We start from the raw sequence: 20,921 nt of genomic DNA on the forward strand, positions 1-20,921 counted from the left end.
TATCAATGATTAATTCAAAGAACATTTACGTTTACTAGTATCACGTTATGTAACTATTTGGCAGTGTGGTATTTCTTGTACTTTGTTGTGCCAGAAGAGGTTGGGCTCCCCCATCTGGCTTCTCTCAAGGTTTTTCTCCCTCTTCATCTAAACATCTTAGGGAGTTTTGTCCTTTCCATTGTGATGTTAAGAACTATGTTGTGTATATCTGATTCGACACAACTAAAATAGACAAAACTGAGGACATGTCATAATCGTTTCAGTGCAGTTTTTATTGTACTTGGACAGTTCATCCAAAACATGCATATGACTTTTTCTTCTGTGGAACACAAACAATATATTTTGAGAAAGGTTCTCCATAATGGTAATGTTTCAAAATATATTTTGTGTTCATGCACTGAAAGGAAGTCATACAGGTTTGGAGTGACATGAGCGTCAAATATACATTTTTATTCATGTTTGGATGTACTTTTCCGGTAACTATGTCTGTCATAGATGAGTAAAGGAACAGATAACAGCGTCTTCTCAAAGATGTTCTCATATAGAAAAATGTCGGTGCATGAGGTTCGTTCATTAGTCGCCGCCCTATAAAAAGCATTTTCTTCCATTCTTCTGGGTAGACATTAGGACCGCGCAGACTCTCCGGCTGGAGTGGTGTATTACTGATCGTTACAGATCCGATACACACGTCCCATAAGAACTGAGAACGGGGGGATCGAGCCAGAGATTATATCGACTATTTTTGGCGTGTCGTTGCACTTTCAATCCAAAGCAGCCGGTGTGGATGGAGTTAGAGAAGTGTTTCCCCAGCATTGTGCACGTTTTATCAACTTAAATCATTTTTGTCTTTAGCCCCAGAAAGTGTGTGCAGGCCCACTTTTCGTTTCCCGTGTAGGAGGACCCGCTGTTGATCTCATATTCCCATTCTCTCTCTTTGTGCGCTCTCTCCCGTTTCTCCATTCGCCAAACGCGGTCCAGAGCCGCATCATCGTCGTCAGCGGTGGCGCTGCTTCAGTCTGTCTACCCGTGCAGTCAGGACCCGGTGATTTAAGTGCGCCCTGCTATCAACCACAATGAATTCGGATATTAACATGTACTTGGGGCGAGAGAACGCAGGGATCATGCGGAAAAGAGCCCTTTTACTCAGGAAAGGCTGCAGTTTCGAAATAACGAGGTGAGTTGAAATGAGGGGAATGGGTTTTATGTGAGGAGTGGGCATTTGGAGAACACCGCATCATCCGGTTACCGGATGGTCGGGTTGCAAATTATGACAGCAGTGTGCATGCTTCTAAGATTTCGGGGCATTTTACTCTGATTGTTTTTGGATGAGCCTGAAAAGGATTTGATGTGGACCAGCGGCATATGGGTCTTAAGGCTGTCGATGGGCATATTTCGGAGGGATTGTGGTTTGTGAGAGCGCAAACGCTCGTCATGGTCCATTAAGTCCAAGCCATCAGCCTCCTAACGGCACTAACCCACTCAACCATCGGGATTCCCCTGGATCAGTCCAGAGGGTGCTCCTGGTATTCCATATGAGAAGGAGATGCACTCAGAGCGCTGTATCTTTAATGCTAGTTTATTAAAAGGCTTATGGATGCGCAGCACTTTTTTCAAAGAAACACAGTGAAGAAACGGGTTTGCAGCATCTCGCACACGTATCGACCCGTTGTTCTTATATCTACAACACACGAGTAGTCTAATTTTCAGGGGTTTCTATAGTATGTGGTCTCTTTATGTTCAGGTTATGAAAGCAGGGTTACCAAAGCTTAGCAAAGGTTCCTCATTAGTGGTACCACGTCGATGTCATTCACACAAACACACGCAAGAAGCAATGAGCGAGAGTGTGTCTGTGTGTCAAGCACATTGTGGGAGAGAGAAAGAGAGAGAGGGATGCGCAGGTCACACCCCTCCATGGCCTATCGCCTGCCTTGGGACCTTTATGGTGGAGACTGTGTACAGTCACGCTGAGAAAAATACAATACTAGTTTTCGTTTTGCATTTAATGTGCATTGCATTAATGAATTGTATAACACGTTCACGATGATTTATGAGTTATATGCTGTATGTCATAGGGATGTTTATCTGATGTGTTTTTAAAAGTGTATTTGGGGAATTAATGTGACATTGAAAACTCTGCATGTCTGAATTACGTCTTTTAAAAACAAAAAGGTTTATATAACAGTACGTACTTTGCACTTGATCAGTGATATTGCATGTGCTGACAAGGTTAGTTCAAGCCATGAAATGTACCTAAAGTAACACAAATCCTTTCCCATGATGAATAACCCACAAAGTACCTGATTCCCAGATAAGCTACAAATGACTCCAGCAGACAGACATGTTATGCTCAGGCAATGTTTTTGATGAAAATCCCTAATCATGTGCTGGCAAAGAGATGAAAACATTTTTGTCTCAAGTGGCAGGGAATTATAAAATAACCATTCAGTACTTTCAAAGGGCCACACACAAACCCATACACACAAACACATGTTTGTCTGATGTGATTTCAATGTGTGCAGTGAAACTGGTGTAGACTGTTGACTACATGTTGCTGTTTTATCTAATGTTTTGCTGATACGTCTGGTGTGGGGCATTCTCTCGTTTTTATTCTATTTATACAAAAGTCTATTCTTTAGTTACAAACCCCTTCTTTCTTTCTTTTCTTCGGTTTCAAGGTCTTTTTACTTTCATGTACCATCCATGTTGCCTCCTCTTAGGAATAAACACCTCTAATGGGACTTTATTTCTCAACATCATTCAAAATTTACAGAAGTCTGTTGTTTATTTTGTTTTGTATTCTACTCCTCCAAAAAGAAAAAGAAAACCATATCCAATGTAATAAACTGCAAATCAATGTTGGCAACTACTAGTTAATTCCAATATCTTCCTCCAGACATGTTTTCTCACCACTATTTACTACTTAAACAAGATTCACTATATTTATGATTTAACCAAACACCACATTAGAGAACTGAAATAATACAATAACAAAAGCTACAGTAATTAATGTGGTAATAGAAACTAAAAGCCTTTTATAGCCATTTCTTTCTTTCCACAAGCAGCTACAGTACAGATGCCTTTCTTGTGGATTCGACGGTTGGTTTCACATTACCTGGCCCATTTGTATCGCTGCCACGAAAGAGCAGCACTAATGGTGGACTGCCCACCTTCTCCTGGAAAATACTAGGATCTCTGTAAAAGCAGCTGGAAGGAAACAGGAGAGAGAAAAACTGGCACTAGTTCAAAGTGATGTCACTTAGATGTCTTAGATGTTAAAGACAATCCCAACATGGAAACTCGACACGGTAACAAAAACACAGGGACTCGTGAGGTAAACAGATTGCTGCTGTTTAAAATTTTCGTCTGAAAGGCACAGTTCACCCCAAAATAAAAATTCTATCATCATTTCCCTCTTGTTTTTTCAACCTTTATGACTTGTTTTGTTCTGCAGAACACAAAAGAAGATGTTTTGAAGAACCTTTGTTAAGCGAACAACAGCGGTACCCATTAACTTCTATTGTATGAACACAAAACCCATGCAAGTCAGTGGGTACCACTGTTGTTCGGTTGATGACAGAATTTTCATTTTTGGGTGAACTATACCTTTAAGTTTCCTTCTGAGGTTAAGACCTCATTACCATAGCAACAGTTTATATCCTGCACAATAATAATTGATAGAGATAATGAGAGAGTTTAAAATGTGTTTGGGTGGAGATAACACATTAGGAGTACAGAAAATGTGCATGACAGAGTGTGAATGCAAGCAGCTAAACACAAACTGTGACCTCTTGCTGTGGGGTCATCCAGTAACCTGAGTATGAAACTATTCTATTTTATTAATCTCAGCTGAATCCTTTTGGAGAGTGCCTGCTAAGAGATCATTAGAGGGAGTAATGAACAGTTTAAATTGTTCCGGCTCTTTTCAGAAATAGCCATCTCTCTCTCGCTCTCTCTCTCTCTCTCTCTCGCTCTCTCTCTCTCTCTCTCTCTCTCTCTCTCTCTCTCTCTCTCTCTCTCTCTCTCTCTCTCACACACTTTTTTTGTACTCTGGGCAGCCGACTGCCATACCAGTCTGATAATACTAGCACTACAGCTAACACTAATCACTCCCAGCTGTGTGGCCCGTTTGACGCTAGCACAACCTCTCCATTTGCCGAGGAAAATAGAAGGAAATCAGGCAGAGGAATAAAAAGAGTCCCGCTCTGATTACAGTCCTATGTAAACTTTCATTCCGCACACATCTGCTTCCATTTAAGGTTTAAAGATGCATACCTACACATTAACGTTTTTCGCTTCAGGAAGAGTCACTCGAAAAGGCTTTCTTCCTGTTATAGCAGCTCTGGAACGTGCCCAGCGTAAGATGGATGGAGCATTTTGGAGTTTGGTCGGAGCACTGTTTAAAATACGAGCGGTTTGCTCTCCGCCTCAAGGGCATTCTCGCTGGGTGTGTGTAGTGTAAATATGGTGCCCTGGGGCGCCTGGATTTTGTGTTATGATAGAGAGTGAACTTTGCATTGGTTTATATAAAGTTTTTTTCAAAAGGTTACGTCCTGTTTGATCAAATAAGGGATACAACGTGAGAAATGTGGCCACTGGGTCAAGGGTTATGCTGTTCATTTGAAGTTAAAGGGATTGTTCATCCAAAAATGAAAACTTCGGTCACCATTTACTCACAGTCAAGTTGTACAAGTCTTCCTTTGTTCTGTTGAACACAAATAAAGATATTTTAATGAATGTTAGCAATTTCTGGGGCATCATTAACTACCATTGTAAACTGCGGTAATGCTAACATTCTTCCAAATATCTTCTTTTGTATTTAGCAGAATGGAGGTGTATACTGTATGTACAGTATCTGAATAAACGCAAATATATTTTATAGAAGACCCATACATTATGTGCATATTGGTCTTTTGTCATTTGTATAAAAACCCTAGTAGGTCGATTCATGTACTTTACTCTTGCTCTTTTTCCTGAAAAACTATGCTGATCCAATAGGCTTTATAGTTTTACAGCTGGCCCCATCTGGTGGTCAGGGAATAAAGCAATAATGGAACATGGTGTCTACACCGGACGAGACAAAAGACAGTAGAATGCATTAGAATCCCTTTTAATTTTAAAATTCCATTAGAACAAGCCAAGTGTCATCGCTCCGGGTCCGGTGTAGACACAGTGTAAGGCTGGTAGTTATGCAGTATGTATGCATGTTTGTATGCGGATAAATAGTTGTTTTATATGGTTTATTAAGTAACTGTAATATTAAAAACAAACATAAAGCTTGATCATAAAAATTAAAAATTGCTGTGTTTCATTATCTTCAGTTGAAAATGAAAACATCACATTCATCCCACAAAACAATTTGTGCAATTGGTAGTAATTATTGAGTATTGATTATTATTGTAGATTCTTTGTTGCAATATTCTGTATACAATTCTTATACGCATTAAAATCTTTCTCAGATATTGCCGTTTTTGGATCTGTTTTTTTTCTGTAAACATTTGCCCTTAATTTAAAAGACAACATCTTTGTAAATGTAAATCAAAGGATGTTTGTTGATAGTGGTCTACCAATGTAGGTCTTTGGTTCTGCAATAGACACTAGTTACCAGTAGAGGACAGAGTGGTGTAATATTTGAAACACACTGGTGTTTCAGCTTGTGAAATTAAGGGTTTATATACAAATGCTGAATCAGTTATTGAACTGCAATAGACTTGACTCTTTGTACTGTCTGTTGACTTATACTTTTGTGTACCCTGATGTAGACACAACAAGGAATAAAACTAAAATAATTTTTAAAGGCATAGTTAACCCAAAAATGAAAATTCTGTCATAATTTGTTCCAAACCTGTGTAGATTTTGTTGTTCTGCTGAATACACACAGAAAAGATATTTAGGAGAATGTTTATGCCCAAACAGTTCTGGGACACTACTATGGTAGTCAATTTTGTGTTGAACTTAACTTGAGGCTGAGAATATGGTGGCAGGATTTTCGTTTTTGGGTGAACTATCCCCCATCTTGAATAAGGCTGCAAGGTAAACGAAAACGAGTAGAATCTTTATAGCAACATTTCAGGGACGAGCAAATAACTCACCGAACACATCAGTCGACTCAACTAAATTCCTTACGTAGAGATTTTTAAAAAGACAATAAATTAATTTTTTTTGGAAAATGGCAACCACCCCAACAGCTAATAAAGCTGCTAATATATACAGTAATTCACATAAAAAACTGGGAAAAAATAGTCTACAAAACAACAGACAAATTAACTGTATCACCAAATACAGTTATTAGCCACAAGTTTATCGATCGCTCTTTCAGACAGGGAGTCACAGATCTATAAGAGCTTTCCCTTCAATCACAGTCAATCAAAGCCTCCAGTGTTTGTGGCTAGAGCACATCTGTTGGTGTGGGGAGCAAGGTTTACTCCAACAGTAGTCTCTGGCTGGCCTCCGTTACATTCTCCCCTCTCACTCCCATCTGGGTCACGGCACCACTGTTACTGGTCCTACTCGCCCCGCTCTGTGCGGCCCTCAAACCAGCATCAATCCAGATGGGAGACGGGCGCTCTGACGAGGAGGCTAAAGACCCCAGTCACAAGCGTGTGTCGCTAGAGTACCTTCATTGGTCGGGGAGTGAGGTTCTAGGGCATAGCACTCTCTCGCTGGTCTTCGTTACATATATACTGTGGGGAATACAAAACTAAGCCTCACCAAAAAGCATTTTTACATAACAAATTGACACAGAACCTTAAGACACAATCTAACTACTGCAATTTAAAAAAGGGCTTTACCCTGTCTTAAAATGATTTTTGTTTATTTTCTTAACTCCGTTATCTCGAATACATTACTTTTTTTCTTCTGCAGAACACCAAAGGAGCTATTTCGAAGCATGTTTTAAAACCGAACAGCCATGATATCCATTTACTTATGTTTGTATTATGTTCATACAATACAATGGGTACCATCCATACAATGAATGGGTACCGTCACTGTCTGTTTACCGGCATTCTGAAAAATATCTTCTTTTTTGTTCTGCAAAATGAAAAAAAAGTAATATAGATTTGAAATAATAAGAGGGTGAGTAAATGATGACAGAATATTCTCTTTTGGATGAACTAGCCTTTTAGGCTATATAGTAAATGGTGGCTGGAAACTTGAGCCAGTACATTTGCACAGGTAGGCCTACACAAATTTAAAATACAGCAATTGTTATGTCATGTAAGGATAATGCACCTCCATGTGGTTGTTATGGCACAATAAACCCTGATGTGAAGCAGAGAGGTCTAATAATACACCCTGAAGAGGTTTATAACAACCAACTGAACCAATTTGATGTAATATTTTTTTTATATAATCTCATATATGTTAAATAGTTGTGCATTATCAGTTTTAGCGATTGTTATCAGAGAAATTACAGACGTTGCAATTCTGCAACTGACCAATCAGAATTAAGTATTCAACATAGCCGTGTAATAAAGATATTTGATAAATTATACGAGATTGATTTTGGCTGTTTTCAGTCATCGTGCTCAGATTTATTAAGATTTGCTTTGGTAAAAAATATTCCCAAAGGGAAGTTTAGCCCTAACCTCTGTCACTAGTCTGATCTGTTCTAAAATACCAGCGGTTCGCAGTCTGGGCTTTGAAAATGTCACCCTGTCAGATGCACACATGAGGAATGACCTCACTCTTTATCATAATCAAAGGATTTAACCTATGTGTGTGCATGCATATATGTGTGCATGTTAGTGTCGGGGTGGTGATTCGTCAAATCCTTTGTGCTTCAGTATGAAAGCGAAAAGGTTGCTGTCCTATCTAGTCAAATGTGGTCTTTCTTATCTTCTTCGATTACAAACCTGATAAAACAAGTTTTGTGTAGAATATCTATTGATCTATCTGTCTTGATATTGTAAAACGCTATGTACTGTATGTTTAGTACGATGTCAGCGAGGGTGTTTTACATCAAGGCTGATCTATGTGGGGAAAGATCTTGCTGTGCTTAAGTCTGTTCCTTGGCAAGCAAACACACAATATGTTCATGTGATTTTAGGCCCCCTCGATCTTTGCTTCCTAAAGGTGTGTATGTGAGAGAGAACAGAGGGTCAGTGGTGTGGCATTACAGGCTTTTCCAACCGAACATATTTGGTTCCCAGGTACGCAGGCACACAGTTGAGTAAACAAGACAAATACTCATTCAAATAGCAGATTTTTAGAGGGACTCTGATGCTGATGGTCATCGCTGATTTACCAAAACAAATGAAGTGGTTTCGGTTGAAGGGCATCAAGGACTTTAATAATGCTTTTACCTTTGGAAAGAGGATCGGCATTTTTTAACCTTTGTGAGGACTCCAGCTTTGACATTTTGAGATTTTTTATGTAACCCCCACGAGGTCACTGAGGCAGAAAGTCACTCATGATCTGCTTAAATCATCAAAGCACCAGAAGGTAAGATTTAATTGGATAAAATATATATATACAGAAGCTATCTTAAATCAGATGCTGATTTAAAATAATGCATTTTTTCTAAAGTGTCTTTAATGTCTTGTCCTTGTCTTATTAACAAAGATATACATTTGTATGATGTTAACAGTTTATCTGTCTGTATATGCAACTACAAGCACACATTTAATTTTGTATGCAGATTAGGGCTGTCAGTCGATGACATTTTTAATCACAGCAATTCTCATACTTTTCACACGTTAATTCAAATAGTTAAATGTGTTAGGTTCTAAATAGGATTATGTTTACAGTAAATATTTGGTTGAGCAATTTGTGTGGACGAAATATTTATTGAATAGAGGTCTTTACTTGTGTCCCTCTCAGAAAAAATCTGATTATGTTCATTCCAAACTGGATCAAACATACAAACATTACGATTTATGCAAGTGTATATTATTGTATCTTTTTTACACTAGCAAGCACTAATAATGTCAAATATAATATTAAAATGAGTTATAGAATTTAACTATTTATATATATTTATTTTATTTGACATGTAATCAACATTTATTTAATCAACCACATGAATTAAAGTGTTACATATGACAGCCTGACAGCAAAATGAAATGTTAATCATTTCAGAGAAATAAGCTTTTTTAAACCTGTACTTGCAAGTTATTAACCTTAAAGGTAAGGAATGTAATTTACTCATAATATTGAATAACAGACGATCATGAGTAATTAACATGCTACATACTCTTACTACATCTACACTAATCCGGATACATTAAAAAGGTCAAAATTTCCATTTAAAAAATGCGCTTCATCCGCATTAGCACTTTCAGCTGCTTTCCAAAAGATGCACAACAAAACTGAAAAATCGAAAAAAGCTTCCATCCATGTACTGCACATGAGTAAAATGTAAGACGCTTCAACAATTCTGTCAGGCATTTATTTACTTTCCGCCTCTTTGAAATGTCGCAGCAATCTGAATGCACAAACTGACATTACTGCTATCAAACTGCAAGGAGACAAAAACTGTCACCTCACGATAAATATTTTGTTTAGTTTTCAAAAGCCTCAGTTTTAATAGTCCACACTACAACGCAAAAACACCACTTTTAAATATATCCACTTTGAAGGGCGTTTCTAAAAAACAAACACTGTCTTGGCGTGGACGGAAGGCCAAAACGGAGAGAAAAGAAAAGATGACAGACGAGGAAAGTATTTAGATGTGTCTTTTATGCAGTTTAGTTGATGAACTAAAACTAAACATTTCACCTTTAACATCAGATTGTGTTTCTGCACTGTAAAAAACATAGTGTAAAAATATACAGTTTCTGTAAACAAATATTCTGTAAAATAACATGGTTTTATCAGTTTTTCTTGTAAATTTGCAATCTTTGTAATTTGTTGGTTTGGGCTGTATTTCAAAAATAGACTAAAATTATTCCCGTAAAAAAATCTAAATTATATAGCCATGTTTTCTTCTGTAAATTATTTAGTCTTCTGTAATTTTACGGATTTGAGCGTATTACAAAAGTACTTCAAAAATTGAATAAAATATAAAATTACACAGCGTGATAAAATGCATAGAATGAGGTAAAAACTAAAAAGCTGTATGTTTACTGTTAAGTGCCTATAGTTTTACATTTCTTATATGGTTAAAATGTAGCCGTCTATTGTTTGCAGGCATCCGCGTTTTGATTTGCATGGGCTGCCTTAGTTTAAAGAGGTGATTGTTTGTAACAGTTAATTTTTACACTTCAGTGTTTGCTTGCGTTATTTTGTTAAGTGTGTGTATGTGGAGCTGTATGTCATTACTTCATCTGTAATTTGAACTCTTACATTGACAATGAGGTGCTCAACCGCACATTTCATTAGATGCCATAAAACCCACAAGCCTCGAGACAAAGGAGTTTAGGTTACACACACACACAAAAAGCTTGTGCACACACACACACACACACACACCTGAAACAAAACCTCAAGCAAACAAACACCACATGCATGGCTTGACTTTATATGTACATTTCCAGTTGTAAATAGTTTAATTTTCTCTTTACACGGACTACGCTAGGTTTCGTATTCATAGCTAAGGGGGCTATTACCTATGGAGTATCATTCCATTACTCTTTGTGATGTCATCTGGGAGGGACTAAAGACATGCTGCTCGTATTACTTTTGTGTTTGAATTTGTGCCTGCATGCCTTTGTTGTTTATCGATAATGTTGTGTTCAGCTAATTCAGACGTTGAGCAATAAACAGCAGGAAATAAACATTTTACCCAACCACAAATCCCAGGATTCACATATTCCTTAATATACTCAGGCGTCTCGTAATCTCGACTTTTCTCTCTCAAACTCTCTAGCATTTAAAGAGTTACTGGTGGTGTGCAGGTGAAGGATGATAGCGAACACAGCAGCCATGCAGATGTGCCTGAGTGTGTGACATCATCAGACAGCGAGAGAAGAAAAGCTTATTGTCTGCAAAATGACCTCATCATGCCTCTCACTTCTGTACTAGAGAGAAGGATTATGTCTAGACCCGGGGCAGTGTAAAGAAGAGTGAAGGTTATGCGATCAGAAGGGCAAAAAACAATGTCTGGAAGAGCCACACACAGGAGAAAGGATGTTCCTTAGTTTGAATTGCGATGTCCGTGAAAACAAACAGATGTTAAAACATGCGTGTAGAAACGTACTGCACACACAAACATGTGTGCTTTTTGCAATACAACCCAATGGAAATAAATGTGGTTATACTGTTTGAATGAGGAGCTGTCTGGTTCAACAGCATGGTGTAGGCCTCTTGGATAGAGTTCAGTGTTAGGTAGCGTTCAGTGCTCACAGATAGCTGTGTAAATGCCTCAAAAATGATGTTGACAGTGAAGCTAACAGATATGGAAGGACATTTTGCTACTTAAAAATGCTTAGGATTGACCTCAGTGAATGCAGACCTTTAAATCACATTCTTTATCCCTTTTCTTATTCGCTTTGCACCAAATGAAATTAAAAAGAAGTATTCCACAGAAATTGGTTAGACGCACACACACACACCGAGAGAGAGAGAGAGAGAGAAAGAGAGAGAGAGAGAGAGAGGGGGGGGGAGCATATGCGGTTAACAAGCTTTCGCTGTCACGAGCAGCGCGCGGCCGTGAGGGGGACTCCAGTCTACAAGAATCTGTTTCTTAAATGTTCAGTTACGCTCGAGGTGTGTCCACTGCGTCCATCAGGTGAATTGAGAAAGGGACAGGCACACGCGCATTAAAGGCAATGAAGCTATGCAGCGGCATGCGCATCTTTAGGGACAATGATGGCTATTAATCCTCTAGCTGTGTGAAAGACGAGAATAAGAGCGAGGTAAACTTGGACTGCGGGTGAGAATCCTGTAACATCGCATGGGGCCATGAGTGGTGCAGACTTCGCAACCAACAAACTGTTGAATTTCAACCAACGGTAAATCCACACAGTGAGATATACATTATATTGCAGAGCACGTATAGTTACCGTTGACGTATATTATGCACGCATATTTACATTTAGATGTTTTAAATCAGGTGATGTGCTGTGAATACAAATGCTCCAGTCATTGCAGTAATTTAATAACTGGGGATTCGTCGCGTCTCTTTGAAAATGTGCAACAAGCTGCACCCTGCCAAGAGGGATCAATAAACACATGGAAAATAAAGCATTAATCCTTCAACGTATTTTGTATAGATTGTGTGTAAAGCTTTAAGAGTGTGATATCATATTGCTTCAACGCCACATTACAGAAGCTTTGTTGAATAGATACAATGTATTTGTTTTATGTTTACTATAGTCGCTATAATGTTTTATCCGGCTAAGACACGCGACGTTGTATACTTTCCCACTCTGTTGTATGATGTAACTACTATAGTATGCGGAACAAACGGAAACTCGGTCAATTATTCATGTTAATTCCTCTCGGTTCACGGTAGACTGGACAGTGCGCGCCACTTTACAGCGGCTGCTGTCATCGTAAATACAAGGGTTTTCTTTGACAGAAGGGAGGATGACCTAAATATTGATTTAGGGTTTGTTTTCAGGCAGTGTATGAGGTGGCGATTATAATGTGGGAAATCTGACAGTGAAGCAGGTGGTTTTCCTGAACACCGCAGAGCATCCGAGAGGCTTTGGTCGCTCAAGATAATGACGCTTCCACACGATGACATGTCAACCTGTTGATACTAATGCAGGTAGTTAGAAAGATATTGCGTTTGCACATCTGCAGTTTCAGTTGATAGAGCATTGCGTAGTGTTACAATGACCAATGCATAAATGTTAAGTGAATTCCTTTGGATTTGCTAACATTCATTCCTATTAAGCACAAAGGCAGTGAGTAGTTCTGTTAGGTCCAAAAAAGTGTACAAATCAGCCGTTTAAATCTTTCATGTAAAATAGTCAAGTGTTTTGTTGAATCTCTCACTTTTCTTATACCATATTTGAATGTGTCATCACCGATACCATCTGTTATAACTTTTTTCACACGCCTATCCTCAAAGGGAATTTATGGATCTCTTGTTAGAGTGATGGTTTATTTATCTATGTTAATAATGCTGTTGCTTTGGCAAAATGACAAAGTTTGGTCTATTTAAGGGAAGGTTTATTCTTAATGAGTGCAGTATTCTTTATCGAGATCCAGCAGCTTTAGCTTCTTTGCGGGTCATTTATCAGAACGTACCATATAACAAATGTCTAAAGAATGAACCTTGACATAATTGTAAACCTGATTTCTAGAAAGATCATTATCGCTAAATCATTATAGCTGTTTCATAACATGCTTGATATTTGGTTTTGCAATATCACTAGTAAATAATCCTGAAAATAATTACAGGGATAGTTCACCCAAAAATTTTAATTCTGTCATCATTTACTCACCCTTATTTAATTGTATACCTGTATAAATTGCTTTGCTCCAATGAACACAGAGAAAGATAGGTTAGTAATTTTCAGATCCGGGGCATCATTGAAATTAAATGGTAGTTTTCCTAAATCGTTCAAAATATCTCATTATGTGTTCAACAGAAAAAAATTATCCTACCATAGTAGTGGATGATGTCCATATAACTGAAAATTGCTAATATTCTGCAAATATATATTTGTCTCCGTTCATTGGAACAAATAAATGTATAGGGGTTTGAAACAACCTGAGGGTGAGTAAATGAGGACAGATTTTTCATTTTTGGATGAACTATCCCTTTAAGTCATGCTGGAGCTGTCATTACTATCATAATTACAAACACAGTCATCTGCGGGAGCACCACTGCTGTCGTCATTATATTCTATTTCAAGAAAACTTCTCCATTTAAATTGGCTTGTGTCATACTGCTGTAAACATGCTGTTACTATACCAACAACATGAATGACATCTTTGAATTTATTCTTATTCTTTTTTATAACCATGATGAACAATCAAGATTTAAAGTTCCACTGTTGACGTATTGTATCAATGAAACAAAACCGCATCATTTGGGGCGTGAGAGGTTTTAATGTCTTCAGGTTTTCTTCAGGGTTGTTATTCTGAATTTAACAGAAACATTTCCTCCAGTGTTCCTCCAAATGTTTGTAAGGTTTAGCACATGGTTTAAACCTTATGTTGATAAAAGTCTGTTTTGTTTTTATAAGCATACTACCATAAATATGGCATCAAGGCCAACACAGAGATTAAAAACAAATCTTCTAATTTAAAAGGATTTTTAAGTGAAAATGCTGTTTAGTTCTAATTTATGTGCATGCTGAATTACTTGTATACACATTTATATTTAATAGTGTTTAAAGCACATTTTGCATGTCATTAAAGGAGCAATGTGAAGATTTTAGCAGTATCTAGTGGTGAGGTTGAAAATTGCAACAAATAGGTCACTGCCTCACTCCACCCATCCCTTTCCAAGCACAAACATGTTGTTGCGTTTCCACTTCTTTGCCGAAGGAGTTAACATATTTGCGAAAAATGCTCTTTAGATCAGTTAGTCTGTTTAGGGCTAATGTAGAAACAACATGGAGAATATCATGTAAGGGGACCCGCGGTGTATGAAGATAGAAATTCTAAGATAATAAAAACATAACACTTCTTTATGTAAGTTCTTTGTACACCTCTTAAGACATAGTTATGTACATTAAATTGCATTTCTGTCAATAGATCCTAATACCTTATACAAAGCACCTTTAAGATGTGAGAAGCTCTGCACTGTTTTTTTTCTGCAGAACAGATTTGCAACACATTCATTATTATGTGTAACCTTTGAAAAATTGGTCTGAATGGTTATATACTCTGTGTTGCAGCTCAGCTTCAGAGGATCTTGGATGCAGGAGAGGAGAGTTCAGCCGGAAACACTATGGATCAGTTGAACTGGTGAGGACTGTATTTTCTTCTTTTTCTTATTTTCTTCTGTCCTTCTTCTCCATTTGATTTCCTTCAATACCCTTTCGTACGAATCCATAATCTTTACTTTCTCAAACAATAGCATCTACCTTTAGAAGTGCAGAGACATACATGACAACAGTTTCAGGTGAAGATAGGGCGGAGCTAGGCGTGATGATCATAAAGATGGAGTATGTGATTTCTGATATGCTGGTGAAAATGGAAATAAACACTCAAACAAACAATTGGACAGTTTGAATATTTGATAGATATAGATGTCTGATTTGATAAAAAGAATGTGACTGACAATTGGACAATTGAACCGATCTAAACAACACTCTCAGCAGCAATGAAATGGGAATCTGCTCATGATGGGGAAGGAGAGAGTAATGAAGACAGGTTTGTTTGTTTTCAGGAGACATATGTTTGTTTGGGTGTCGATTTCAAATATCAATAGAATTTCTCAGAAATGCACCTATAAGGCTACATGTGGGGTAAGGTTAGGCCCCTGTCAGCTCCATCCTGACTTTTGCCGTTATGCACCCTCATTATGCCATGTTGCCATTTTCACAATAAAGCAGCATTTTTAGCATAGTACTACAGTTGCATCAGACTATGAGATATTGTGTCATCAAGAGCCTATTTATGCATTCCTGTAAAGGCAGTCAAAGAGTGTTGCTGTTTGAATACTGATGATATGTTTGTGGTATAAGGTCTGTTGTAATAAATGAGACTTGCACCTGTGGAATTTTAAATAGTTGCTGTAGGTCGGAATTTTTAGAATGTTTTCATAAATTTTTACGATTGGCCTTGCTTTACGCCTGTTTGTGGGCGTTGCAAATAAGTTACCGATGAAAAGTATTAAAAAGTGACTAAACCTCACAACTCCTTTGTTTTTTCAAACAGTCTGTAATGCGTTAAAGTGACAGTTCACCCAAATTTTTGCTTTCTGTCATAATTTACTCACCTTCGAGTTGTTCCTGTATAATTCTGTATACATTTCTTTGTTCTGATGAATACAGAGAAAGATATTTTGGAAGAATGCTTATAACCAAACAGTTCTTGTGCATATTTTGAAGAATGTAGGACAGCAAACAGCACTGGGGCACTTTTGACCACTGTCATTTTTCCTACTATGGTAGTCAGTCCAAGAACTGTTTGGTTACAAGCATCCAAATATCTAAATCTGTGTTCAACCAAACAAATAAATGCATACTGGTTTGAAACAACTAAGTAATTCATGACAGAATTTCATTTTTGGATGAACTATCCCTTCAACTATTTGGACCCTCTCTGCATGTTTGTATACAGTATATGATCAAATATTTCAAAAAGGTAGTCCATCAATTTTTTCTTCCAACCCACTTGTCTTCTGCAGATTTACAAGCCTTTGTGAATCTTTGTATTCCTAAGGTACCTTTATTATACTCACTTTGAAGTCAAAACTCTTAGGCTCGGTTTACAGACTAGGCTTAGAGTAAATCAGGGTAGAGGACTATGCCTAAATATGTTAAATTAGAATATGTAAGTCGCTTTTATAAAAATTCCTTAGAAAAGAAAACCCATTACTGGTGTGCATACTGAGATAAAACAATGGCACTGACATATTTTAAGATTTGTCAGGGCAAGTCATTTTCAGTTAAGCCAGCTCACACATTCATTTAGTCTTAAGACTAAATTAAATTCTTATTATTGACTTTAACTTCTCAACCAAGTATGACCTTTGCAAATGGTTCATTGGGTAATAAATTTCTGATATAATTTCAAGTTTTTTTTACCCGTGGTCAAACATGTGCAGCAGTACATTGTCAAGTCAAGTCAGCTTTATTTATATAGCGCTTTTTACAATTTTCATTGTTACAAAGCAGCTTTACAAGAAAACATTGACTATAAGCAAAACATAAAAGGTTATGCAAGTCAAAACACAGGTCAAATATCAGACACACTATAAATTCCTATATGCAGTGTTTATTAGATTAGACTATAAAATTCTAGCATTGTGTTTGTATGTGGGCGTGGTTCTTTCAGTGGTGTCTGTCTATCCCAGATAGTTTGACCGTGGAGGAAGTGTCAAAAAAACACTAGATGCTACTTCCTGTCTGAAATGTGCAGGAGGATTGTGGGGTGACCTAGTGTCAGATAGAACCATGCCACAAAACCACCCGCATTATCATTCTCAGCAGATGGGAATAAGTATGCTTGTAATAGAGCATGTGTTTGTGTATAGCAAGAGCAAACAGTCATATTTAAAAACTTTACATTATTTTTTATAAAAATAAATTCTAGATCATATATGTCTGCTCTCATAATACCGTGATGCCATACATGGCACTGATCTGTCTGCGCTTCATTTTCTTTCAGCTGTGACATAGAGGTCTAGCTGTGGAATTTAACAATGACCAAGCAATAGTAAATAATAAATGATTAAGGTTGGTGTTGGTGTCAGAGGGCCCAAGTTTAAATGTCATGGTTCGCTACTAGTGTACAGTATGTCTGAGAGAGCCCAACAAGCAAATCCGCTGCTAAAAGACATCTAATAGCCATCCAAACACAGCCCTGACGTCTAGGCTAAAACAAGGCAAAGTTTGGGCTGTCAGAGAAAATCTAATAGATGTCTAACTATAGACCAAGAATAGACTAGTCATCAATTAGACAGCTATTGAACGACTACTTGTATATGTCTAATAGACAGTGAATATGGGTCTAGGCTAAAACAAGACTCAATTTGGGCTGCCAGTGAAAATCTAATAGACGTCTAACCATTACCTAAGAATAAACCAGTCATCAATAAGACAGCTAATAAACGACTAATATACTGTACATCTAATAGAAAACAAAACAATGGCTAAATAATTATTAGAACAATGGCTAAATAATTATTTTTATTCATCAAAACAAAAGCTTTTATTAAGAAAAAGAACATTAACAACTCAAATACAAAAATAAAAACATGACAAAGACTGAATAAAAAGTTATAAATACAAAACAGTTCAATATTATTGATTATGATAATGATAAAAATACCAACAACAATGTAAGATAGCAGAAAAATACAAAGAATGACAAAATAAAATTCAACCTTTTTTAAAATAATAAATCTAAAACATATAAATAGCAAACAAAAAGGTTAACCCTTTGGTTGGTTTACTTATTTTAAAGGAAAAGTTGATCTCAAAATCAAAATTGTGTTATTCTTTACTCACCCACATGAACGTGTTCTAAGAGCTCCCGGCGACTTCGCAATGCAAATAAAGATTTTAGGGGACATCTGAGGCTTCCAGGCCTCCTCATAGACATCATGTTTATAGTTGTTGTCAAGGTCCAAAAAAAGTACTAAAGACATTGTTAAATTGGTCCCTCCACTCATAGTGGCTCAATTACAAAATTTTAAGCAACGAGAATACATTATGTGTGAATAACAAAACAAAATAAGGATCGATATATTCTTGTCAGTCTACGGTGCGCGTTCACAAGAGCACTTTGACTCATTTGCACTTTAAGCGTGTTCCTAAGACACATGGAGGTCTTAAAACATGTTGAACGTCATGTGGGTGAGTAAAAAACAACACAATTTTGATTTTGAAATCAACTTTCAAGTACAAGTACAAACAAGTACATTTTTGGGATGAAACATAAAAAAAAACATAGTATACAAAGCTATGCCTTCAGATGTGTTTAAAGAGCTTACAGAATGAAGTGTTATGTTTTTATTACCGTAGAATGAGCTTTATCTATCTACATACACCATTGGTCCCCTTGCGTGTAATTCCTCATGTCGAGTGTTTCGAAAGGGAGGAGAGGCGTGAAGTGAGCGGTTGGTTGCAATTTGCATTGGCAACCTTGGCTCTAGATATTACTGACCGGACCTTTAATGATAAATTAGTTGCAAAAAATATTAGGGTTCCTACACACATGATAAAAAATATTGTAGATAAATAATGAACAAATAGCAAAACGAAAACACAGATAGGCCTTACAAAACTACAACAGCAGCACGTTTGCTGTTTGTCCGATGCTCTCCAACAAGAAATGCTCTCTCCCATTTCAAAAGATGCATTATTGCGAGATCTGGCAACAGTGATCCTACTAACTTTCAAGGCTGCCAGAAGTCTCATACTGAATTTGAATAAGTACCTAACTATCGTTAAAACAGTACGTTCTATATAGTATGAGTGAGAGTAGTATGAATACATTTCGGACGTACTCCATCCGCCATGTTTTATGGACATGAGACCTGTATGCTCTTTGACCTATTATGTATTAACAATAACCTAAATGTGAGCATTGATAAAAACATAATTTCGTCACAAGAAATTAATTTATTAGCACTTAAATTAAAAACGGACGTCCGCCTTTAAATTTTCCATTATATTTATTTGATTTACTTTTGAAATTTGACAATTGCTCAGCTCCTGTGGCATCATGGGATAGATAAGTGTCCATCCGATCAACACTCACGAATCTTGGAGGAAGTAGTAGACCATGGAGGTATTTCTCGCCTACTGTTTGCATACTGAGGTTTTCGGACATACTATTTCTGACTCATACTAATTTTCTATTACTATATAGTATGGAAGCAGGCGATTTTGGACGCAGCGTCAGAAGGGCTACAGTTGCCATCTAGCGATCAAGAATTGTATATGCATTTTATTGAATTTGTTAAAATGACAGAAAAATTATTTTATAGAATATGTATGAATGTAATGTGACAGCAAATATAATATAAATAATGTATAATTCAAATGTTTTAAATGTTTACTTGCATTTGATAATGTCATAATGATGCCTTCATTGGTCACATTGCAAAGACAACTCGATCATGCCAATATGCCTTGTTCAACATTAGAAAGGTTAGACCCTATCTCACTAAGCATGCGGCACAACTCCTTGTCCAGGCCCTGGTAATCTCAAGGTTGGACCAATGCAATGCTCTCCTTGCTGGTCTTCCTGCAAAGGCTATCAAACCACTCCAGCTGGTTCAAAACGCAGCAGCACGCCTCGTCTTCCAACAGCCCAAAAGGTGACACACCTTTTATCTCTCTCCACTGGCTACCGGTTGAAGCCTGTATCAGATTCAAGTCACTGATGGTTGCCTACAGGACTATCACTGGATCTGCACTTTCACACACTTTTTTTCACTACACCCCATCAAGAACCCTGCATTCAGCAAACGAGCGGCGTCTTGTAATACCTTCTCATAAGGGCACTAAATCGCTTTCTCGCTCATTCTCCTTCACAACTCCTTCCTGGTGGAACATTCTTCCTAAATCGGTCCGTTCAGCCACATTTCTCACAACCTTCAAAAAACTACTTGAAACCCATCTCTTCTGTGAATACTTTTTTATGTACACTAACCCCTCTCAACAGGTAGTGGTCTTGCTTTTGTTGAAACTAGTAACTTTGTATTAGCACCTATTGTATGCTCCTGGATGACATATCGCTTATTGCACCCTGAACTCTTTGTCGCTTTGGATGAAAGTGTCTTCTAAATGACAAAATGTAAATGTCTTAAAAAACTATTTTAACACTTTTTTGCTAATCGCTGGTCTGAATCAGGGCTACAGCCAAAGCGTTTAAATCAGACTATAAATTGCCTCGATTTCGCCAGTGGACAAAAAGCAGAGCTAAATCGTGACTACAGATCGACCATGTAATGAAATGACACTTGATCTTGCTGATATTACTTACATATTGAACATGATGTGATATATCAACAATTTCTGTGCTGACTGGCCAAAATCGACAATTAACTTATAAGCGGCAATTCACAATTTGCACAATTAGCTTATTTTAAATATAGACATCTGGCATATGATGGAATATCACACAAGTTATTTTGGCAAAAACGACATGTAACTAGAAGTGGGTTATTAAAGCGGCCATAACTCTCTTCTCATGTTAATCTTAAGTACTTACAGAATAGTATTGCACTCTTCAAATATCTGCAGTCTTTAGTTTGATCACTTTTTTTAAGAGACAGTTTCATGTCGAGAATATTTTAGTGCTGTGACCGCCGCTCCATCTATCAGTTTCAAACGATCTCCAAATCCAACGTTATTTCCACGTTTATATAACATAAATCACCCAAATGCAGCGAACAAACA

The 20,921-nt window shown here is 37.3% G+C and overlaps 1 protein-coding gene across 3 annotated transcripts in view; it reads left to right on the top strand.

The window, feature by feature from the left end:
- Nucleotides 1–627: 627 nt before the first annotated feature.
- The window catches only part of garnl3 (GTPase activating Rap/RanGAP domain like 3), a 49,998-nt gene continuing 29,704 nt past the window's right edge, over nt 628–20,921 (top strand). For 2 of the 3 annotated variants that reach the window (XM_079449876.1, XM_079449877.1), the window contains exons 1-2: nt 628–1,174; nt 14,739–14,808. In XM_079449876.1, coding sequence (XP_079306002.1) covers nt 1,074–1,174; nt 14,739–14,808 — 171 coding nt within the window. In that variant the 5' untranslated portion in view covers nt 628–1,073. Of the gene's footprint in view, nt 1,175–11,618; nt 11,892–14,738; nt 14,809–20,921 lie in introns of those variants that run through there. The other variant, XM_079449878.1, reaches the window with a different exon arrangement.

This window comes from Barbatula barbatula, assembly GCF_947034865.1.
Source record: "Barbatula barbatula genome assembly, chromosome: 2".
Lineage (NCBI taxonomy): Eukaryota > Metazoa > Chordata > Actinopteri > Cypriniformes > Nemacheilidae > Barbatula > Barbatula barbatula.